The sequence below is a fragment of the Ambystoma mexicanum genome, chromosome 4q (assembly GCF_040938575.1).
Source record: "Ambystoma mexicanum isolate Mex_15411 chromosome 4q, UKY_AmexF1_1, whole genome shotgun sequence".
NCBI classification, from domain to species: domain Eukaryota; kingdom Metazoa; phylum Chordata; class Amphibia; order Caudata; family Ambystomatidae; genus Ambystoma; species Ambystoma mexicanum.
Genome location: NC_090928.1, coordinates 258,772,674 through 258,795,329, shown reverse-complemented (window position 1 = coordinate 258,795,329; position 22,656 = coordinate 258,772,674). Strand labels below are relative to the sequence as shown.

Here is a 22,656-nt window from a genome sequence, read left to right as displayed (position 1 = left end):
ACAACATATGACAGTATATAAAGCACTTTCATGCTAAATAAACTCTATACAGACTGACTATAGCAAGATAGACAATTGTGTCAAGTAATCACACTAATGTTTGCTTTTACCCTTGATACAAAGTGCAAAAAAGCCATGACAAACAGAATATATGGCTAGACTGCAGCCACCAATGTAAGCCAGTCTAGCCACATAATAACACTCAACATGTTTCCTTTTCCCTTGATGTCCAGTAAAGAGTAAAGAAATGCCATGCCACAGTAAGAATGTACATGAACACTGACACTACAGGCCAAGCTAGCCACACAATAACACTTATCATTTATTTTACCCTTGATGCCAAGCAAAAATGTCATGCCTCATTAAGAAGTAAATACCTACTGGCAATACTAATGTAGGTCAGTCTAGCCACGTAATAACACTTAGGTTTGTCTTTCCCCTTGATGGCAAGTAAGAAATGCCATGCCACATTAAGAAAGTAAATGCAGACTGACACTAGTAGTGCCAGTATGCATATACATTCTTAATGTGGAATGGCATTGTTTTACTTGTTATCCATGGTAATGCAAACATGATAAGTGTTATTATATGGCTAGACGGGCCAAAATGTTTTACTTGGCATCAAGGGTAACACAAACATTATATGTGTTATCCTGGCTAGACTGACCTACATTAAATGTAGGCCAGTCTAGCCAGGTAAAAACACTTATGTTGGCTTTAGCCCTGGTGCACATTTCATGGCAAACAGTTCAATAGTAGCAGAAAGAAGTCTCTCAGTGTTTGGTATTAGTCCACCAATCAGTCCTTGTCCATCAAATTATGGTCCTTGTCCATCAAATTCTCTCTGTAGCTTCCGGTTATCCTCTTTCTTCACTGCTCAAGCAACACATAATTAGCACATATGTTTCCTCTCGTTAAATTTTGTTTTTGTGTGCACACACTGTAGATCGCGGTGAGATAAAGATATGCTCTTTTGCATTTACCGAGTCTTTTCTTTTAACCCCAGTAAAATGAGTCTCTTCACTCATGCACACCTATTTATGTGCTTAGCTTTATTTATTTCATGCCGTTTCCCTTTCATCAGCCCCAGTATCACTGAAGTGAAGCAGCGGCCATCAGCCTTCACCGATTACATGAGGTGCACTTGGTCTGCTTCACAGACCCTTGCACTGAACACCCAATGGCTGCACAGGCACCAGCCAGCCCCAAGCACCGGTTTCCAATCCCTGGTTTCCCGTCATCAGCATCCATTTCCTGTGCACTTCTCAGTTAGAAGAGATTCACGCAACTTATGTTTTTTCTGCCCGAGTTGTGAGCTCCGATCTGACGCTTAGCAGCCTCAGGCCCTGGGTGCTGTGTTATGCAAAGAGAAGCTGGCAGAGCACATTCCTCTCAACAGCCGGCATTCATCTGACTATGGTAGTATCTCTCTAAGACAGCATGGGGCAGCTCAATAGGCAAGCAGCTAATAGTCAATGATTAGAGAATTGGCCACTTAAAAAAATAAAAAAGATAACAAAATACATAATAAGACAAGAAAGAAGGAATAAGGAGTATCTGCAGTGAGTAGTGCATATGCCCCGACTAGCATCATCGTAGGAGTTTGCATCATATTTTGAACTGGATAATCTGAGAAGACCCAGACAGAGCAAGACATCCCTTTTCAGATGAGATATAAAAGGGCGTTAAGGATACTCAGTTGAAACAACCATCAACAGAGCTGCTAGTCACCATTCAATTATGACATGATATATGGAGGCGTATATGAGGATAGGCACACTGCTGTCACAGGTACAGCCCAGAAAGCCACCCAACACTTGTGGACATGGATTGATATTGGAACCAGCACATTAAAAGTCTAAGACCTCTGTGAGACCCTGGTCTCTACTAAAATGCATATAGAAATAAAATTGCATGTGCTGGATGTGTTTGATAGGCGGAGAGAAGCCTACCTCAAGTAGAAGGGTGATATGCCAGACTTAAAACCCTCACACCCTGGGGTATACACATGAGGCAAAAATGATGATGGTTCGTTAGTCATGAACCAAGGGAGGTCGACAAGTACGTGCCTTGACCCTTTGAAGCAAGGGTCCAGCAGACCACAAAAATTGCCAAAGGAAGATGCCCATCCAGGTATAGCTGCAGAGAGGACAGGTATAACACAGTCTATGTTTGACCCACAGACATTAATTCATCCAAGGTCTTCAGTTTGCACTCTGTCTCTGAGAGTGGCGGAGTACCTTAAGATGAGACTTTGAAAAGCACTAGATAAAGACGGGAAGGGTACCTCAGAGTAGAGTCCCTACAATCAGAGATTTAGTGCATAGCATCAGCGATAACAGAGTTGATGCAAAAATGATCATCTTTATGGGCAGAAATGTGATGCATCCCCAGAAAGGAATAGGTAGAGCCTGGTGCCCTTGCCAGGATAAGCTATTGAACATGTCAGGTGCACAAGAAGATCCTGGACTTGGCAGTGGGGTTGACCAACATTGGTCCCACATATTCTGGACAGCTGGGCATTGAGCGTTGTTTGGTTTTTTGGGAAACTGGTGCCTCTCCACTGAAAGGCACAATAGGGTCCTTATTAAAATGGACTCCAAGCTAAGAGAACTATCTTTGTTAAGACGGCCTGGAAAGTACCAAAATTACACAGGGGTTCTGGAGCCAGATCAAACAAGACTCAATGATGGAAATAGACAAAGTGGAAGGCAAAACCCAGCTTTATTAACATCCAAATAAAGCAGGGACAGCATATAAGCATACAATGTCCTCACTCTCAGTGATTTTTATACCTATTTGTCATAACTGACATCAAACGGTAATCTTAGCTACCAAAACCTTCGGGTTACGGGGATTGGTTAAGGGGATTACTACATACATTCTATAAGGGTAAAACCTCTGATTGGGTAACAACAATCTGATGGCTCCTCCTGAGACCACCTCTAAATGATAATAGACTATTGTTTGGCATAATACCTACTGAGCGGCCTAACATTGGGGGTTTTGATTGGTTGGCTCTCTACTGACCAACCTTGGGCAACTGACAGGTTGTCAATAAATGAGCTAGACACAAATAGGGGGAGAGAGGTCCATGGGGTGCTTTCTCTTCAATTAAAGAAAATACCATCCCTTATTCCTAGGGTGATTTCTTTGTATTCGACCTTGTGTGGCGCCTCGTGTCTGGGAATATGAGCGAGGAGAGAGGCAAGTGTCATATCTGTGTTCGTTGCTAATGAACAGGCAGCATTCTTCAATTATGGGTCACATGTGATAAGACCACGTTGGGAATTATTTCACCCTGCATTTACTGGGATTTTACCTAATTGTAACTAATTCTAATGTGAATGTCATGCTCCTCTTTCCACTGGGGACACGCTTGAGCTATTCCCCATAGAGTATTTGGGCGTATAATTGTCCTGCACCTGGCTTACAAAGGCTTACAGAGGCTGGTTGTTCTTTTAATTAATCTAAGAATATATGGCTTGCGTTTTGGGAATCATTATCACATGCACTGAAATGTTCCTATCCTCCCCTTTTTCATGGTAACCTTGGTTTGGGTTGCTAGCTACTGTCTGAGCGCTGTGCGGATCTGTATTTTTGTTATTTCAGCACTTTGAATTCTCATGAAGTCTTGAGCCCTTTTATGTACTTAGAAGCGTGCTGCAGCTTCCATTTAGAAAAAGATGGCTGCCCATTACTGTCGTATTTCTATGTTAGTGAGCTATATTTGCCTATTTTTCACGTTGCATTCCTTTGGGCGCTGAACCAGTTACATGTGTCCCTAGATTAGGGCATAAGCGTAAGTACATAGGAAGTTTACAGGCATAAATACAAATGTACAGTTGCGAGAAGTCAGAATGCAGAGTGGATTGGTGTTAAGTGAACAGCCATGTTTTGAGGGCTTTGTGGAAGGCCCAGTAGGATTCTTCTGCTCTTAAAGCTGGCGGGAGGGAGTTCCACTGCTTGCTGGCGATGACTGGGAAACTGGGCCCTCCTGCTTTGACACGTTTGAACTTGGGTTGAACCAGCCTATGGATGTATGAGGCTCTGGTGGGCCTACTAGACTGGGCGTTGGTGATTTTTCTAACTAAGTAGGGTGGGGCAGCGTTGGTGATACACGTGTGCGTGATTGAAAGGGTCTTGAAGAGGATTCTTTTGTTTGTAGGCAGCCAGTGAACTGCTCCGTGGGTGACAGAGATATGTTCAGATCTGGGGATGTTGAGGGCGGCGTGCAAGGCGTTATTTGGATAGTCTGGAGTTTTTTTTATGTTCCGAGCTGACGTACCGGCAAACAGGACATTACAGTAATCTAGCATGGTGCCCACCCACTGCACAGGCGATTGTTAGACAGTTGTCACTCGTTAGGTAGTGTCCGGCAGCATTAATCATTTTCGTTGAGTAGAATGCAGCAGAGGAAATAGCATTGACTTGTCGATTTAGAGAGAGAGTGGCGTCGAGGTAGACTCCTAGTGTCTTTACAGATTAGATTGAAAGTGGCATATTGTGGATCTTCATTTTTAGTGCTGATGCTGGACCAATAATGAGGAGTTTGGTTTCCTCATCATTGAGGCAGAGGCCATAGGTCGCCATCCATGCTTGGATAGTGGCATAGGTAGAGCTGAGGGTGGCGGCATCTTTGTGGTAGGATCCAGTGAGAGGGAGGAGAATTTGCATATCATCGGCAGAGTTAGTGTAGGCTATAACGAGCGAGTCCAGATGGTCGAACAGGGGTGAATATGTTATTGAGGGTGGGCGGGACACAGAACTCTTGAGGGACCCCATAACTGATAGTGGAGGGTGAAGCAAAGGCATTTTCAGCAAAGACTTTGAGGAAGGAGGCTTTCCAAGAGGCAGCATCCCTGGAGAAGGAGGCAGAGGAGGTGAGGTGCTGGCATAATATGTCATGGTCAACCAAATCAAAAGCAGCGGTCCAGGAGTGCCCTCTTTGTACCATGGCCGGGGCCAAAGCCTGATTGGCGCATGCCTAGAATTTGGTGTGTTTCTCAGTGATGTTGAATTTGTATGTAGGCTGCTCCATCATGAATTTTGAGAAGGAAGAGACAGTGGTGATGGGACGGTAGTTGTTAGCAGCAATGGGGTCAAGAGTAGGTTTTATTTAGTAGGGGAAGGACCCAGGCTTCATTGAGGCAAGTGGGTACCACTCTGGTATTGAAGGAGGCGTTAATGAAGCCCGTGTTGAAAGGTGCTAGTGTGTGTCGGCACAGCACTTGATCAGTGGGGCCGGGCAGACATCCCCTTTGCATCTGGAAGGCTTGAGGCTTTGTAGGATGCATAGGGTTTCTTGTGAGAAGAGTTTCGGGAAGTTAAGCAGAGGGGCTCCTATTTATTACAAATGGGCATTTGAGTGGCCAGATGCTGGTGCATAATGCTAGCTTTCTTAGCAAAAATATTATTTTTTAGGGTGTCAATTTTGAGCAATAGGGCCTTCTGAATACTGTCGCACCAGGCTGAGGGGACTGGTGACTCCAGTTCTTTGAGGATGGCGAATAACTCCTTTGAGTCTGAATTAGCATTAGCTATCCTAGTATTGAGCGAGGAGGCTTTTGCTTGTATGATGGCTTTTTTGTATGTATTGGTAAGGATGGAGAATTTGAGCTTAGAATCGTCAGATGGATTATTTTTCCAGCTGGACTCTGCAAGTCTTTTTTCAGCTTTAGAATTGTGAGCTCTTGGGTATACCAGGATTTGAGGTGGATTGCTGGTTTAGCTTTTTTGAGCGCTGGGGGGGGGGGGCGATTGTGTTGATAGCCTTAGCAAGGGTTGTGGAGTAATATTCCACTAAGTACCCAGGGTCAGAAGTGTCCAGGAGGTCCAGACTGAGGGCGTTGAGGAATGGGGAGAGGTTCTCTTTGGTGAGTTTTTGAGAGCAGTGGGCCAGGTGGAAGTGAGAAGGTGATGACATGGTTGTCTGACCATGGACAGGGAGAGTTGGCTTTGATGGAGATGTGGCAATTGGTGTCCTTTGTTGTGAGTAGGTTTGTGAATGCGCTGGTTAAAACCAAGGGAGGTAAGGGCATTATCTAGGGAGGTTGATGGCAGGTCAAGGGGGTCGTTGCAGCCCAAGTTGAGGTCACCTAGAAGAAGCACTTGCGAGGAGGTCTTAATGTTGTCACTTAAGACAAGGAATAGGTCCTCTTCGAAGGTGAGGATGGGGCCTGGAGGGCGGTAAACGAGGTGGATATTGATTGTGTTGGAGTGGGAGGTGAACCATTTAAGAGAAAGGATGTCAGTTTTTGTTTAGAGTTGCAGTGAGTTGTCTAATGAGCAGGTGGTTTTTGACAATGAGGGCCACTCCACTCCTCTGGAGTTCAGTCTATCACTTCCAAAGATGGTGTAACCTGTGGGGAGGGCAAGAGATAGTGTTGGTCCGGAGGCTATGTGTAGCCATGTTTCTGTGATTGCTAGGGCATCGATGTTGTTCACAGTTAGGAAGTCGTGGACGTCTAGTGCGTGCACACTCAGGGATCGGGCATTGATCAAGGCTAGATTGAGATTGCGGCTAAGGGTATTGGAGGACCGTGTCATGGGGTTGAGAGTATGGGAGTTGGGGGGTCGGGGCTCAGAGTTGGCAGGCAGGCACTGCTAGGCACAGATGTGCAAACATTGTTGAGATTTGAGGGGCAAACATTGCCAGGCATAAATGTGCTAGCATTGCTGAGATTTGAGGGGCAAACAGTGCTAGGCATAGATGTGCAGACATTGCTAGGCTTAGATGTGCAAACATTGCTAATATTTGAGGGGCAACCAGTAATAGGCATAGATGTGCAGATACTGCTAGGCTTAGATGTGCAAACATTGCTAAGATTTGTGGGACAAACATTGCTAGGCTTAGATATGCAAACGTTGCTAGGATCTGAGGGGCAAAACATTGCTAGGCTTAGATGTGCAAACATTGCTGATATTTGAGGGGCAAACATTGCTAGGCATAGATGTGCAAACATTGCAAGGCTTAGATGTGCAAACATTGCTAGGCATAGATGTACAAACATTGCTAGGCTTAGATGTGCAAACATTGCTGAGATTTGAGGCGCAAACATTGTTTGAGCGGTTTTGCATAACTTCTTGCATGTGGGGGCCATGGAGTGTTAGTGGCAGACTGAGAGCGGGAGAAGCCAGGACCACACTTTTTGGTTGAGGGCCTTTTAGCAGGAATTATTGTGATTAGGTTTGTTGGCCTGCAGGGTTCAAGGCAGAGGAAAGTGCCTTGATAACGTGTACTTGCAAGTGGACGTTCTGGAGCTGATGTGCATGTTCCTCAAGTCTTTCGGTGTGGGTCTTGCGCAGTGGTAGGGGATTCTTTTGATGTGGCTTGAGAGGCACACGTTACGGTGAGAGACACAGCAGTGAGTGGAGAGCAATAGAGGATAGGTGAATAGGCCAGTGTGCGTGAGTCAAAGGGGGACGCAGAGCGAGTTTTAACGGCCTTAAGGAGGAACAGGGTAGGGGGATAGTATGGTCAACTGGTAGACTAAGCAGCACCTTTAGTGAAGTCGAGAGGCGGGACTGTGCATACCGCAGGTCAGAAGCACCCAGAAATTTTTGGCCAGGTTCAGGACAGGGCCAGACAGGGGAGGTCTGAGGCGTTAAGTGTGGGTCTTCGTTGGGGGCCGGAAAAGCTTATACATTGTGTATGTTAGTATTCTTCATGTCTTATGGATGCCGTGTTAATATTCTTTATGTATAAATGCATATATTACCTAGCGTTTGCGTTCTTCATGGTGAGTGCACATTTGCTTTGTGTCTAATGCATGCATATGTGTTGTTTCATTGTCGGTTTGTTTATTCTTGCCATCTTTAGCTTAGATTGTGTCCATCTCCTGTTGTACCTGCCTGGGATATGGGCGGTACGATTGCCTTTGTGAGTAACGCTTCTCACCTATACAGGTTTGGGTCGGAGGAGGGGCAGTAACTATGGATGACATAACCATCTGCCTCCCAACATCTTCATCAGAGAATAGACCATTGGCACAGGGGCTTATTTACAGAGACACTTTTGCAAAGGAAATTTCATATCAAAGTTTGTGGAAGCTTACACTGCATTGGAGAATGTGCAGTCCTCCATAAAACAAGTGCTTTCTAGTAAAAGGTTCACCCAGGCCAGGACAGGTAGAGTCTGCTCTCCTGCTTCTTTGCAGATGACAGAAGGTCCCAAACCAAGAGTGCTGCACTTCAGCATTGGCAGGACCAGAACGTGGATTTTTCTTTCCTGATCCGAGATCATGGAAGGAAAAGCCACTCCTGGAGGAGACTCCCAAGATAAGCAATACAAACCTCAGGTGGGTCTAACAAGCGCAGTGGAGTCAACTCCAGTGGGAACAGGACAGCTCAGTTTGCACAAGCATGGGACGCACTGTCAGGCAATGTGACGGACTCCGAACTGTAATTTCAGCTACATGAATTCGGCCCCATTGTTTATTCATGGGCATATCACAGGGTTATGGATGAGGAACATTCAAAATTGGCACTGAAAGCCAACCCTGGTGGTTCATCAGCAAGCTCTTTCTAATAATAAGGAGGTGGAAGTGAGGCCGGTAATAAACCTCAGAGATTGCAACGATTTTATATTGTATTCTCACTTCAAGATGGAAGGCGTTCATATGCTGTTGGTCAGCTTCCTCCCCAGGGACTGGCTTATCTGTCTTGACCTCAAAAACACATATCTAGCAATCCTAACATTTATCTTGCATCAGGAAATGTGCAGTTACTGTGGGCAGATCAATTAAAAAAAATTTCAAGCTTGCCCTTGGCACTCGCGTTAACCACCTAGGTGTTTTATCCTCAGGGAGAAAGACATACAGTCATCTATCTAGACAACATGATTCCCAAGTTCCAAAATGAGAACACACCACAGCAACACGTAGACAGAAAAATACAGCTTCCCCAACAACTGATGGAATTCTTGGGTTTCTGGATAGACCCAATGGAAGCTGCCATCAATTTGCCTTCTGAAAAGGTGAGGACAAACAGGAGGGAGCATCCAGCTTTTATTGGAAGGAACATTTTCCCATGTCACCTGCATTCCAGGGTCCTTCAGAGAGGCACCACCTGAAGGAAAGCCTCTTTTAAGTGCAAACATCGTCTCAGAAAAAGGGAGGGTGTATCTACAGTTGTGGCTGAAGCGTATGCAGGCTTGGAACGACGGGAGCATATTCAGTTCAGCCGCCCTATACGATTATAGAATCTATTGTGACAAGAGAAAATTGGGGTGGCAGGTGTGAAACGCTAACCATAGGAGAGAAGTTGTCAGGAAAGGAACTTAATTTGCACATGCATTTTCTAGACCTCTTAGCACAATGTTTCACAGCACATGCTTTTGCCAAATAGAGAGTCAGTTGCTGAATACGCTCGAAGATAGACATCTCCAAAGTGAGAAAAAAAGACTTCCTTGGTACAAAGTTGAAACCTATGGCAGAGTTGGCCAAAGACATTTGGACTATTGCCTGGGCAGGCAGATACTGATCATGGTGGATTACTTATATGGCCTTTCCAAAATTGTATCAGAATGGAATTCAAAATATCCAGGAAATTACAGCAAATTCAGGCTGGAAGAATACAGCCCTTGGCAGCTGGGAATTGTTGTAAATTTGTTGTGCCATAAGTGATAAAACACTGAATCTAAGATGGAGAATGTACACATTTTCTCATTTTCAGATGAACATTATAAACAAATCAATGAGTGTTGCTTCAGTTTTTCCCTTGCTATCTGATTCCTCTACTCAATTGGTCCAGGGCAAAACGCTTAGGATCTAACACAGAAAACGAAAAAATTGGTCAGAACAGATTTACACAGAAAATGTATGTTGCAATACCTGAGGGCAGGGATTAACCCTCAAGGATTGAAGCTATGAAATGTCCTAAGAGTCTTCATAGAAAACCCCAAATTTAAACATAATGGAGTGGGGTACGGAACAAATGTAGTCAGGATTGGAAAATGTTAATTATTGACACCGCTGAAAAGGAGATCAAACCTCAAGACAATTAACTTATTACATTGGAAAAACAGTTTTGGACAACACATTATTGAATGATGCTTAATTAAAACTATACAAAATGAATCAAGAGATTTTGAAGTTTAAACAATTAAATATTGATTAAAAAATTTGGAAATTGAAAAAAGACACTGCATTGTAAAAGGTAGAAAAAACATATCCTTATCTACGTCCTGACTTTTATGAGGAGTCGAATAAACAATTTACTTACCAACAGTTACAGATGGGAAATACAAATATGAGATGTTTTCTGATACTGCCATAAGCTCCACTGGGAGTGAGCCCGAAGAAACCAGTATCGCGTCTGGTCCCTCTTCCTCACACACACACACAAAACATGCAACCCCATCAGTTTTGTCACGGAGGGGGATGCAAGGCAGAAACAAAAGGGGTATTGGGTCAACATAATACGGGATGAGAATGACATAGTGGGACGGACTTCACCAGGAAAAATTAATGTGGTGGCACTCATTTTTAACCAATCACAATATATACTAACTACCAATGAGATCAATGTATTGAACAAAGGCCGTAGTTTCGTAAAGTTAAAAGGGCTGACATTTTCGAGACCAAAATTAAACTACAATGTTTTTTCCAAAGTATTAGACTAAAATGTTTTTTTCAAGATAGGGTCTATGAACAAAAATTTAATATAGCATGTTTAAAGGTACCATCGATCTTTCAAACACCTATCTTGGCAATTTGTCCAGAAATTGTGACTTTTGAAAACATGGTAATTAGGTGCATACAAGAATAAGGCCAGAAGTTAAATTCACACAAAAAAGAATCTTTCTCTAGGTGAACGAGCTGCATTGAGATCCATGCAAGTGGATCAAAATATTGTCATTAGTCTCGCCGACAAGGGTAGGGAATAACGATTTGGGACACAACGTTTAAGTTCACAGATTCAGGCTTTATGTGAACAGGCAGAACATGAAGGGTGAATATATAAAGGAGAAAGTGAATATTTATGTCGATTGAATCCAGGAATATCATTGTTTTACATTCTTTCGAAGGTGCAAAAAGACATCTAAAACCCCCTAGGAAGGCCAATAGTTTCTGCCATTGGCTCCATTTTGGAATCCCTTTCTACATATGTAGATTGTTTCCTGAAACTATTTGTGGTAGAGATACGTTCTTTGTCAGAGATACTAGCCATATGATTCTCCTTCTGGAAGGCATTACTGTCTATGAAAATTATATTCATGTCACATTGGACATTGAAGCGTTATATACCAATATTCTGCAAGTAGCGACTCTTAAAGTGGTTGAGATTTTTCTGAACACGCGATCATGTATCGCCAACGTGGTACAGACAAAATGTATTTTTGAGTGTACACACTTAGCACTGACTGATAACTTTTTAATGTTCAAAAATAAATTATACAAGTAGGTGAAAGGGACCAGCATGGGAGCGACTTTTGCTCCGGATCTAGCTAATTTATATGGATCAGATTTTGTGAACAGGTTTGCTTACGATTGCCACAGTCGCTTTGGAGTTAACATCATCATTTGGCGTAGTTATATTGACAACGTGTTCATGATGTGGAGAGGGGATTCCAATCTTCTCAACAGTTTGTTAAGATGGCTGAATGATTTAGATGTTCAAATTACTTTTACAATATCGTCGCAGAACACCAACATTCCTTTTCTAGATATCCTCAAAGTGAAACAGGATGGCAAGTTGTCCACCTCTTTATACAGAAAACTGACAAATAACAGTTTGTTACATTATGACAGTATCCACCGATGAGCACTGAAAGATAATCTTATAATCTTCCATATTGGCAGTTTATACGTATCAAACGCAACTGGACCAACAGTAGGGTTTTGGAAAAACATAGTAATACTTTACAGTGAACATTGGAAAATCAGGGAAACCCATGAAAAATCACTAAACAGGCCAAAAAGAGGACAGCCAACTTGAACAGAAAACTTTGTTTGAACAAGCACTATGTAAGAAAGGGTCTGTAGTGTGCGTTACAAAGTTTAGTCCGCTTAGCAAGCAAGTGAGATGGTTGATTTGAAAACACTGGCATTTACTACAGATTCCAGGTTTCATATTTCCAAAACCAATGTTTCCTTTTAGACGAAGTACCAACTTGAGGCAATCTTTGGTACATGCACAACATGAGAAACAAAAAAAGATACTGACAGCAGGCTCCCTACTGGACTTACTAGCTTTTACTGGAAACTTAAAATGCAGAAATTGTTCAGTATTTAACTGTGGTTAGTCGAAAACAAAAAGCGTTAAAAAACGCATTTGGAGGAGCAAAAAAGAAGAAATAGTATCAGGCTAGTGGTATGGAGGGGGAAAGAGGACATCATGAGAATTGTGGGTGTTGGAGGGGTCTGGAGCCCAATTTCAGAGCTTTAATGTTTTCACATAACCGGGGTTGTACTAGACTGTAGATAACCGGGGTTACAGTAGAAAATGGGACCAGGAATGAAAGTGTGTGACACAAAAATAACTGTGGATATTTGCAGTCGTTTGCGGATAACCGGGGTTATTTGTAGTACATTGTAATATAACTGCAGTTATGGGAAAAAAGTTTTAAAAAAAGAGTTACAAAAAAGAGATTCATTTAAAAAAAAAAGAAAATGTTTACAGCTACAGTGAGGTGCGTGGCAATGTGTGTGGCCGAAGGATATGGGTACTGGGTTACTTTAAGGAACCGAATGGTGCAACACAGAAAGTGGACACGGCCGAAGGCCATGACTATTGGGCCCCGGAGAAACCTATTGGGGCAACATGTCAAGGGGTGCAATTTGTAAAGTGGACACAGCCAAAGGCCAAGGCTAGTGTTCCCAAAAGAAACCCAGTGGTGTGGCCACGGCCGAAGGTAGTGGCTTGTGGGCCCGTTTAGGAAACCTATTGTAGCAATATGTAGAGGGGCCACTGCTGAAGGTGGTGGGCACTGTCCATGGCTAGTGGCACTGTAAGAAAAGGAATGGGCTAACATGTAAAGGGCCAGCAAAAAAGAAATGGTTGAACCACTGCGTACAGCAAGTGTGCAATGTTTGAAATAATTTCGGAGCATAACTTTAAATTAATTGAAACTCTACATTATGTGGGAATGAAAGAACATTCCAAACAAACATAAGCAAATAACATCTAATTTGGTGTTTTACAGACATTGAATTCACATTTACATAACACATGAAGTGAACATGTACAGGTATTTATATTGTCTGTACCTAGAAGTTGAATAACTGACTAAATGATAATCATACCAGTGAGTCAGGTCTGTTCAGTATTGTTCTGTAACAAAAAAGGGGTTTTGTTCATACACCTTGATGGAATTTGAACAGCATTATTTTTGCACACAATATTTATTTTCATACACAAACGCATGTTTCAAGGCACGGAGGTGCTGCCCACTATCCTAAAAGTAGTATACAATAATTGAAAGTGTTAGCCATTGTACTTGTATCTCCAGTTATGGAATGTTCTTGGCCCACCGGTGGTAATGTGTCTGCATGAAAATGAGATAAAGTCTGTGATGGGAAACTTCAGTTCAGATCCCATCACAGTTTGCCATCAGCAATGAAGATGACGGGCTGTGTATGCATGCCGAAGTCAAAATTAAATCCAGTCAAATGGCCTCCGCGAGTCTCGGGGACCCAATGAATGCGCTACAGCTGTCTGTTAAATCGGGTCAGCCACGTCCTCGTATTGTGTGCTTTGAGACCCCGACGTCTTCCAAAAGGGTGCAGGGCCGGGGCCAATAGTCATGGCGAATGCCATGGCTAGTGAGTATGAAAGAAAGGTAGTGTTTTAAAATATACAGTGGGCAAGGCTGAAGGCCCTCGCTAGTGGGCCCCAAAGACATGTATGGTGGCCACGGCCGAAGGCTGTGGCCACCTATTGGATCCACAAGAAATATATTGGGGAACATGTACAGTGGGCACGGCAGAAGGTCTGTTAGTATTTTAAAATATACAGTGGGCACTGGCTTGTGGGCCAAAAAGACATGTATAGTGGCCATGGTCTACCTAGTGGGTCCAAAATAAGCATAATGGGGTAACATGTACAGTGGACACGGCTGAAGGCTAGTGGCCCGTAAAAAAAACTATGGTATGACAAAACCCTTCAAATTCACTGAAATAATCTTAGTTAAGGTGCAGTTAATGTGCACAGATTTAACACAACATCACCCTAGAAATTCAGCGGCTTTGGGAAGTCATGACCAGCTTAACTCAGCCCGTTCCCGTTGTAAAGCTCATGAGCACATATATATTATAAGAGAAGGAATTCACAATGACATACAAAATGGCATTATGGTGGACATAGCATTATGGGGACATCAACGGGAGCACGCCGAGTTAATGACTTCCTACATCTGCTGAATTTCAAGGTTTTTGTTGGGTTAAATCTGTGCAACTTAAATGCACCTTAACTTTTGCAAGCAAAATCCTGTGGACACACAGAGAACAGTGCTTGCGTCGGAGAGGATCTCAGGGCTTGATTTTATCTGTTTTTGTTTGTCATGGGATTGCTAGAGCATCTGAAAGCTGCCTGGAGACCCTGGAGGTCAGCATGTGCTGCTAGAAGGCTGCTCCCACTACAGTAGCTTGGGGAAGGAGCGGCAGTGCCAGCATGACTCTGAAGAGCCGCTGGGCCTTCTGCAACAGTAAGAGTCAGATGATTTTTTTCTTTTGTTTCTTCACACACATACGTTCTGCCTATGTGTATCGAGGCATGGTTGCTTTATGGTCCCAGAAACATAGTTAACTAATAGTGTGGTGCAGTGTCTCCCCTCATCCGAGCTACCCTTTATTGAAATACTGGTTTCAGAGAGAGGAAGTAAGGGGCTGTTATGAAAATCAGCATTCAAAAGAGATGAGGAAACGTGAGCTTTGTTTCCCTCTAGGCAGGTTCAGCGGCGGAAGAGAAATCCCCACGGATGGGACCAGGTTGAACTGCTCTGCTCTCAAGCAGCAATAAGCAAAAGCTCCCATTAGAGGGCTTTTGCTTGACTGTTGCCACGAGGGCACAGCATTAACTTTCAAAGACAAAACTGCTCAAGCTTAGAAAATGGCTTCCTCCAAGTGCTTGAAAATCAACACTTGAATGGTCATTAAAAAAATTATTTTCCGTAGGAACTTCTTTTAAAAACAATGCCAATATATCTTTTTTATTATGGCCAACATTTTAAAAGCACAACATCTTTGAGGGAACTTCCCCTTTAATGATCTAACACATCTAGACAATAATGGTATAACTAAGGAATAGATGAGACCTGTAAATCTAATAGAGATGCAGCCCAAGAAGAGCGCTAAGGAGATTTGACAAAGTGTTTAGGTTCACCCCTTCTTTCTACCCTGGAAATTTAAGGGTCCTGGAAGAAGGATAGTGCTTGGAGGATTTACAGATTATGAAAAGAGAACAGTAAATCCCCAAGCAGGGACATTAATTCACCAAAATACCTGGGTATCGGAAGTGGCATTGTGCACCGGATGACATGACCGGAAGTGACATCATATGGGTGCTGGCACTGTTGACATCACAGGAAGTTTGCCATGTGACCTTTGTGCCTGCTGGACCCACAAGAACTGACATCACTGATGTATAAGGCTGTTTCACTTGCCAACAATATATAAATCAACTAGGATGTTGACTTAAAATGCCAGGGGTGCAGCAGAATATCCTTTGGCTAAACAGAACAGAATCTGTACTGTTACTTTTGTATGTTTGGGACACACATACACACACAGTGATGCACACATAGGCCATACCGAAGATACAACCTTCAATTATATTTTTATGAATGTACCTTTTATTTATTACATTCATGCAGGCAAAGGTTTTGTCTTTGAGTGAACAATAGAATAGTTCCTAAGTTACCTAAACACCACATCAGGGATGCCATTTGGAGGTTGCCAGGGGTCGCACCTGCTACCTCTGAGGTCTCCCTTACTACCTCTGTCGTCTCCTTTGCTATCCCTAAAGAATTATTTTTTAAAATGGTTTTTTGTTTTTTTTGTTTTACAAATTGGAGCTCCTGGACTGTTGCCAGTGCCATGTGGCTCTTTGTTTCTAGAGTGGCTGGCTTTCTTGTTCAGGCTTCTTAGAAAAAACAGGGGATTCCACAGGTGTAACACTTTGAGCAGTGACCCTAAATAAGAAAGAATAGGAATAGTAAATAATTTGTCTTTCTGGAATTCTATACAGTAATTGCTAGACCCATTAAAGGTTTATTTCAGGCACACTACAGAGGGTGAGTCACTGATTTATTCTGTTCTTAAACACCTCAAATTCACAATGCAGACAAAAACCTCCCAAAAACATTTGGGGTAGAATAAACATCCATTTCGGACTATGTATTTTGCTTTTCGCAAGTTGCAGTTCCAGCATGTTTTTTTCCGTCGATATCTCTGTTGTGATCATCACAAGACATTTCATCTCAGTGTCCTCGGTCACTTGCCAAAATCCCTGTGCCTAAAAGCTTGTGTACACTGTAGAAATATTTCACCATAGCACATAAAGTGGCCCTTGATTTCATTGTGCCACAATTAATTATTTGCTGTAGTGTGTCTATCTTTCTTAACTCCATGACATGCTGTTCAGGATGTTTGTTTGCATGTAGGAGGTAACAAGTGCCCAGAGTACTGGATGCTGTGTGAGTGCGCTGCTTTCCGTGCGCTACTCTAAATTCTTTAATACACAGTTATGAACCCTCCCAATGGTATGTATTTTGCCATCCTCTGAAGCCTGAAAAGTAGATCCATGCAGGCGTGACATGTGGCCAACTTTGCACTAGATCTGCAGATGAACTGGCTTGCTGTTCAATCTCAGTTACCAGTTTGTTTTTTTCCAAAACCTTTTATGGTCATTTTTCAACATTAACACTTTCCATCTGGTACCCTTCCCTGCCTTGCCCTCCCCTCCCCCTCCCTCTCCCCCTCCCCCCTCAGATCCGGGTGTAGGACCTTTTGCAGGGTGACTCGTTTTGACTAAGGGATTGCGGGTAGTAAGTGCCTCATCGGCCTCAGTCTTTTGTTACATTGGGCGGAGTGAGTCCTTCCAGTTCACCCAACCCATGGGCGATCAATTATTCCCAGGATGCGCATGCTCCTTGGGGACCACGCTGACCGTGCACCTTCTTTTAGATATGATATCAGCTTTGACCAGTCAGAGCAGAACCTTTTTTGATCCCATTGATTGGAGTAGGTGAGCCATTCCATAGCTACAATGTTCCATATCTTTGCAATCAATTCATGGTCTAGAGGTGGGTCCCTGGACTTCCTCAGTTACCAGTTTAATGGTATTCACTACAGAGTGTAATTTGCTTTCTGACTTAAACAACATTCAGACATGTAATTGCTCATTATACTATAGCCGGTAAGCTAGCAAAAGCCGGTAAGATCAAGGGGTGAAAGGTCGTGTTCCATCGCTTCCCATGATGTCACTTCGGGGTGGGGTCAATTGACATCACCATGATGTCATCAGAGGTCAAGGGTCATGTTGTAGCACTTCCACTACCCCAGGCATTTTGGTAAAATGACATCCCTGCACCACATGTTATTGCATCATTTGAGGGCTTCAAATTTGCAGATGTTTACGATAGGTTCCAAGTGAGCTTAATACAAGCATCTGAATACCCAACCCTTACCCCAGGATTGTCATCCGCTTGATACAATCTGACAAAAGCAAATCATGAAACAAGACCACGCAAAACAAAAATCACAGTTCCCGGCCACACCTGAGGCTCTGCTAAAAACGGAGACCGATTTATGACATACAAAATTAATGTAAACATACTTCAATTTTCGTTAAACAGCAGACTTTGAAGTGTAAATCTCGAAGAATTAAAGCTTAATTAGAATTTGTTCAGTTACAGAAGGTCCACTGGCCCTGTAGACCCCACAGCCTTGTGCACACTGCATTGTAGCTTTGGGCTATACAAATAAAAGTAATGCCGCTCCAGCAATTCTTCAAGTAAAGTGTTTGCTTTCTTTCTCTGGTACTGTCTCTGTGATTTTTGCCCTAGAGATTGTAAGATCAGTGCCATGACATCCCCGGGGAGACAATGGGCAGCAGCCTGTACCCCAAGTTACCCCCAAATGGTGTCCTGATACATGAGACATGTAATTGTAGAAGTTTCTCGCTGAGGTGGCAGCGACTGATACTCAATGAACAGAAGGCAAGAGGGAGGCTGGTGGGGGTGGGGGCTCCTTGTGTGGGTTGAGGCTTCTCTCCATTGGAAGATTGAGAATGTTGATACAGGCCGTGTAGATTTGCTACAGCTAGTAATTGAAATTCAGGGTTGCAAACCCTGGCTTCTACTTAATGTTTATAATCGCCCAAACCCAAAAAGTGTTTCAACTACTAGCTTAACTCTTTTGAACGCGTTGCAATATAGTAAAGTATAAAATAGCAGTTTGTTTGGGTTGATTGTTGTGGGTGATTCTAATCTCCAGCTGGCCAATTGGAGAGTTAGAAGGAATTTGGGAAGATGAAGACGAGGCTTGGGGGATAGGAGTGCTAGATGCCCCCACTTTAAAAACAACCCAAGGTAGTGCTAGTGACACTATTCAAGCCCTATAGAGTCTGGGATTATGCTGTGTAATGGCCAGCTTCCCTCAGACCAACCAGCAATGGATACATACTATGGTTCGAAGGACTAGAATTGGTTACATATTTATATTGGTGCCAGACTGGCCCTTGTTTAGAGATTTCCAGGTAATTAATAGGCAGGAAAGTGACCATAAACCAATTGTTATGTCGCTGGGGTATGTGGAAACGTCTGCACCCCGTAGCCAAGCCTTTACATCAGATTTATCAGAGACGGGCCACGCACACAGTGCCATTAGATGGGGTAAAGTTGTGGTTGGTGATATGATTCCATGAATTTATGAGGCAATATTGGAGCAGTTGGAAGGCTTATGTTCTCAGGACAGTTATGGCCAGGATGTAATACTAACATTTGAAAACATTCTCTCCACAATTTCTCCCTTTGTTTCTTGCCCCAAAACCGAAATTAAAAAACGCACAATGAAACAAGAAGCATAGTATGATAGAGCATGTAGAGAGGCCAAAAGGGCCATAGTTCAGCACCTTGATTCTCACCAGAAATTAGACAGGCAGCATTTGAAATCCCTGAGAGCAACCTATAGGTCTCTAATGAGACAAAAATTGTTGGCTAACAAGTGGGAGGTACTGTTAGAGGCTGCCCAAATAGGCAATAGTAGGGGTTTTGGGATTCTCATCTCAGACAAGGAGCTAGGAGGTGACACTTCGCTCCAGCCCTGTACCTCCCCAGTGGTGTCAAGAGAGGATTTTGCAGCCTTTAGAAGAACTTAACTTGAAGCCAATGAACTTGGAGGAAGAAGTTCAAGTTAGGAGATTCTGGGGATAATGGGTGGCAGAGGGAATGAGCCGCAGTTCCTCCGGAGGGATGTGGAGGATATACTAAAAACTCAAAAAGTGGGGAAAGATGTGGGGCCAGATAGGATCCCAGTGGATTTGTTTAACAAAGAAGCAACAATATGGGTACCGGTCCTGACAAAGGTCTTTCAACAACATCCTCCTGCAGGGCAGGGTCTCAGACTCATGGAAGATGGCAGAGCTCATCCCCATCTATAAAAAGGGAGGTAGGGAGAGTACTTTGAACTATCGTTCTATCTCCCTTTTAGACATCACGGCAAAGATGTTTGCAAAGGCCTTCCTAAAAAATCTCCAGGAAGGGGTGGATCGGGAGTCACTGCTTAGCGATCTCCACACATGTTTTAGATCTGATTTACTGCAGATCAGGGGTTTTGTCTCTACCTGCTAGTACAGAAACACTTGCTATTGTCTAGGTCCAAATGATATGCAGTATTTGTCGATCTAAGAACGGCATTTGACACTGTACTGAGGAAGTCACTTTGAGAGATACTGGTGGCTAAGAATATTCCAGAGGCTTTACTAACGCCAATTTGATTGTTATATTCTGGTAACTCGGCTACTGTAAGATGGAGTTTGGCTGGTGGTGCAACCCTCTCATTCCAGGTGGACAGAGGGGTTTGCCAGGGGTGCCCCTTAGCCCTCCTCTTATTTTCCAACTATATTGACACCATTATAGAAGAACTGTGTCTTAACAACTTTGATTTTCCATGGCTGGGCAAGGATACATTCCCAGCATTATTTTATGAGGATGATGCCATTCTTCTGTCCACCACTCCCTCTGTCATGTTTCAACAAGAAATGCGATGACCTAGGCCTGGAACTGAATGTAGGAAAAACAAAGGCTATGGTCTTATCCCCCAAGAATTCGCAGAGAAAACCATTGTCCGTTGTAGTGGGAGGGACAATGATTAACTTGGAATCCGCTTTGCTTCTAATGGCAGTTAGGTTGTCCATGTGGACAGGGTTTCTGGGGGCTTGCGCAAAAACTGTGGTTCTCTGCAGGGTAGTTGGGCCAGTGTTTGAAGTCTACAATGTGCAAGCCAAAGCAGCCACAATATACGTTGTGGACATTTGTTTTTGTTTTTTAGGAGCAAGACTCCAGACATAATTGAAAATAAATTTGTAAACAACGTATTGTTACTCCCCCAATCTGCCCCGACAGCCCTGGTCCACATGGAACGCAACTTGTGCCCACTGGAAGAAGAGCTTGCCAAGAGACAAGCCTTTTACTGGTTTAGAATATGGGGGAACCCTGCATTGGGTAAATATCGTGATAACCTTACGCAGGTCATGAATTTGGAAGGTGGGAGGTCTCTCCCGTGGCTTCTTCATGTTAAAAACCTGTTGGTAGCCCTAGGTCTCTCATGTTACTGGCTGTACCCAAGTCGGATTACAAACGCTATAAAATGTGAGATGAAAAGGGCCTGGGTGACGCTGAGGGCCAATATCATGAAGGGAGCATGTTTGTCTCTGTCTCAGGCATGGATTACTTGGCTTTTAAACAGATGGCTGGGTATGAACCCTACTTGGATATGATTGCTCCGAACTATGCGTGGGTGTGGGAGTGGGATATTTGAGGGTACGGCAACACACGAACAAATGGAAAAACGCATCAGATAGCAACTGTCTATTATGTGGTGCATTTAATGAAAAAATTACACACTTTTTGTTTTTGTGTGAAGAGTTAAAAGACCTAAGAACTAAATACCTCAAACCCCTGCTTGTACTGCACGATGTTCGCACTTTAAATGACGCCAATCAATTTATTAGAAAAATGCATGATCTGGTAGTAGCCCGTTTCGTGTCCAACCATATTCCCCGAGCTTGACTCAGAAAACATTTGTTAGCACTTTAGACCTAACGATGGCACACTTGATGTTGAATATTGTTATCTCTGTCTCCCTAAAGAAGTTCCAATGTGACCATGTCTTATCTGCTCTATGCAAAGTAGCTGGTATGTTATGTTTATATAAAACCACTAGCTATGTAGAATTGGAATTATGTCTTTTAATTGTTGTATTTTATTGGACCCATCGAATAATGATTTTTATTAATGTTGTTATTGTTTTTATGTTATGTTCCTGATGACTTTACAGTCAAATAAAGGATTATCAATCCAATTATTAATTTGTATAATGTGGTACCATCTGAGGAAGCTAGGCTATTATAAATTAATGACCCCAACATGCACACTCTTTCAAATATAAAATGCATCTGGGATGTTATAATGGGGATACTGAGTAAGAATTATTTAGGTAATAACGTTAAAATTAATGAATGTCCTTGAATAACTATTTGAAATAAGACAACGTTTTTATGGGAAACCTTTAATGTAATAGAGTGTAAACTGTGGTCTCCTACTTTTGTTTCTACAGTGCTGATATTTATTTAAAAGGTTTATAAAAAATATGTATAGTTTACCATAATCGAAAGAAGATTTTGATATAAAAAAAAATCTATATGCATATGTAGTCTAACACTGCCTCTGTTCTTTCGTCAAAGAACCCTCACATACATTAACAGAAACAAATCATGTACTGTGGCCCGACCAACACTGCATGGTTCCAAAATAAAACATTGTGTACAAATGGAGAATGGTCAGAGGGACTTCAAACCAACCCTACTCACACTCAGAACCCTCGTGTCATGATAGTTCATTCTTACGTCTCATCACCACAGGGGATGCCAGATTTGGACTCTAGTCTTTTTTCTCATAGTTTGTGATCTGCTCCTCCTTTGTAATGGATCTTCAGCCATAGTTACAAAAGCTTTGCAAGAATAATTGAAAATGCAAATAACATTTGTGTGATACTGGAATTGCTTTGTAGGACTCAAATAACCACCTGTCTGAGCTCTACCTCAAGCTTCTGAAGTTGGAACAGGAGACAGAACTTCTCAGAGATATCAACCGAGCCTTGAGAGAAGAAAACCTGTATCTGAAGGAATCTATCAAGAAACCTGACACAGGGACACAGGAAGGTCAGTACTTTGAAGTCATTATTTAAATATTGTGCGGGCATGAAAAGCCAAAGGTTTTTTATTTAACTACACGTGCATTCTTTGTTTCGCTCTGCACTTACTGCCCCCCAGTTGCTTCCTTTTGAGCTTAGAATCTTGTTCAAGGTTCTGTGCACCATCCACAGAGCATTTGAGTCAGGAGCAGGAATGGTGGAAGGAGGAAAAGCAGAAGAGAGAGTGCACAGAAGAGATCGAAAAGGCATGGGGAGAGTCATATAGAGGCAGGAGGAGGTG

At 42.9% G+C, this 22,656-nt stretch overlaps 1 protein-coding gene across 1 annotated transcript in view; it reads left to right on the top strand.

Moving 5' to 3' along the window:
* The window catches only part of LOC138467234 (kinesin-like protein KIF28), a 516,126-nt gene extending 493,717 nt beyond the window's left edge, over positions 1-22,409 (top strand). Inside the window, exon 19 of the mRNA XM_069607266.1 lies at positions 22,233-22,409. Coding sequence (XP_069463367.1) covers positions 22,233-22,409 — 177 coding nt within the window. The remainder of the gene's footprint in view (positions 1-22,232) is intronic.
* Positions 22,410-22,656: the final 247 nt, after the last annotated feature.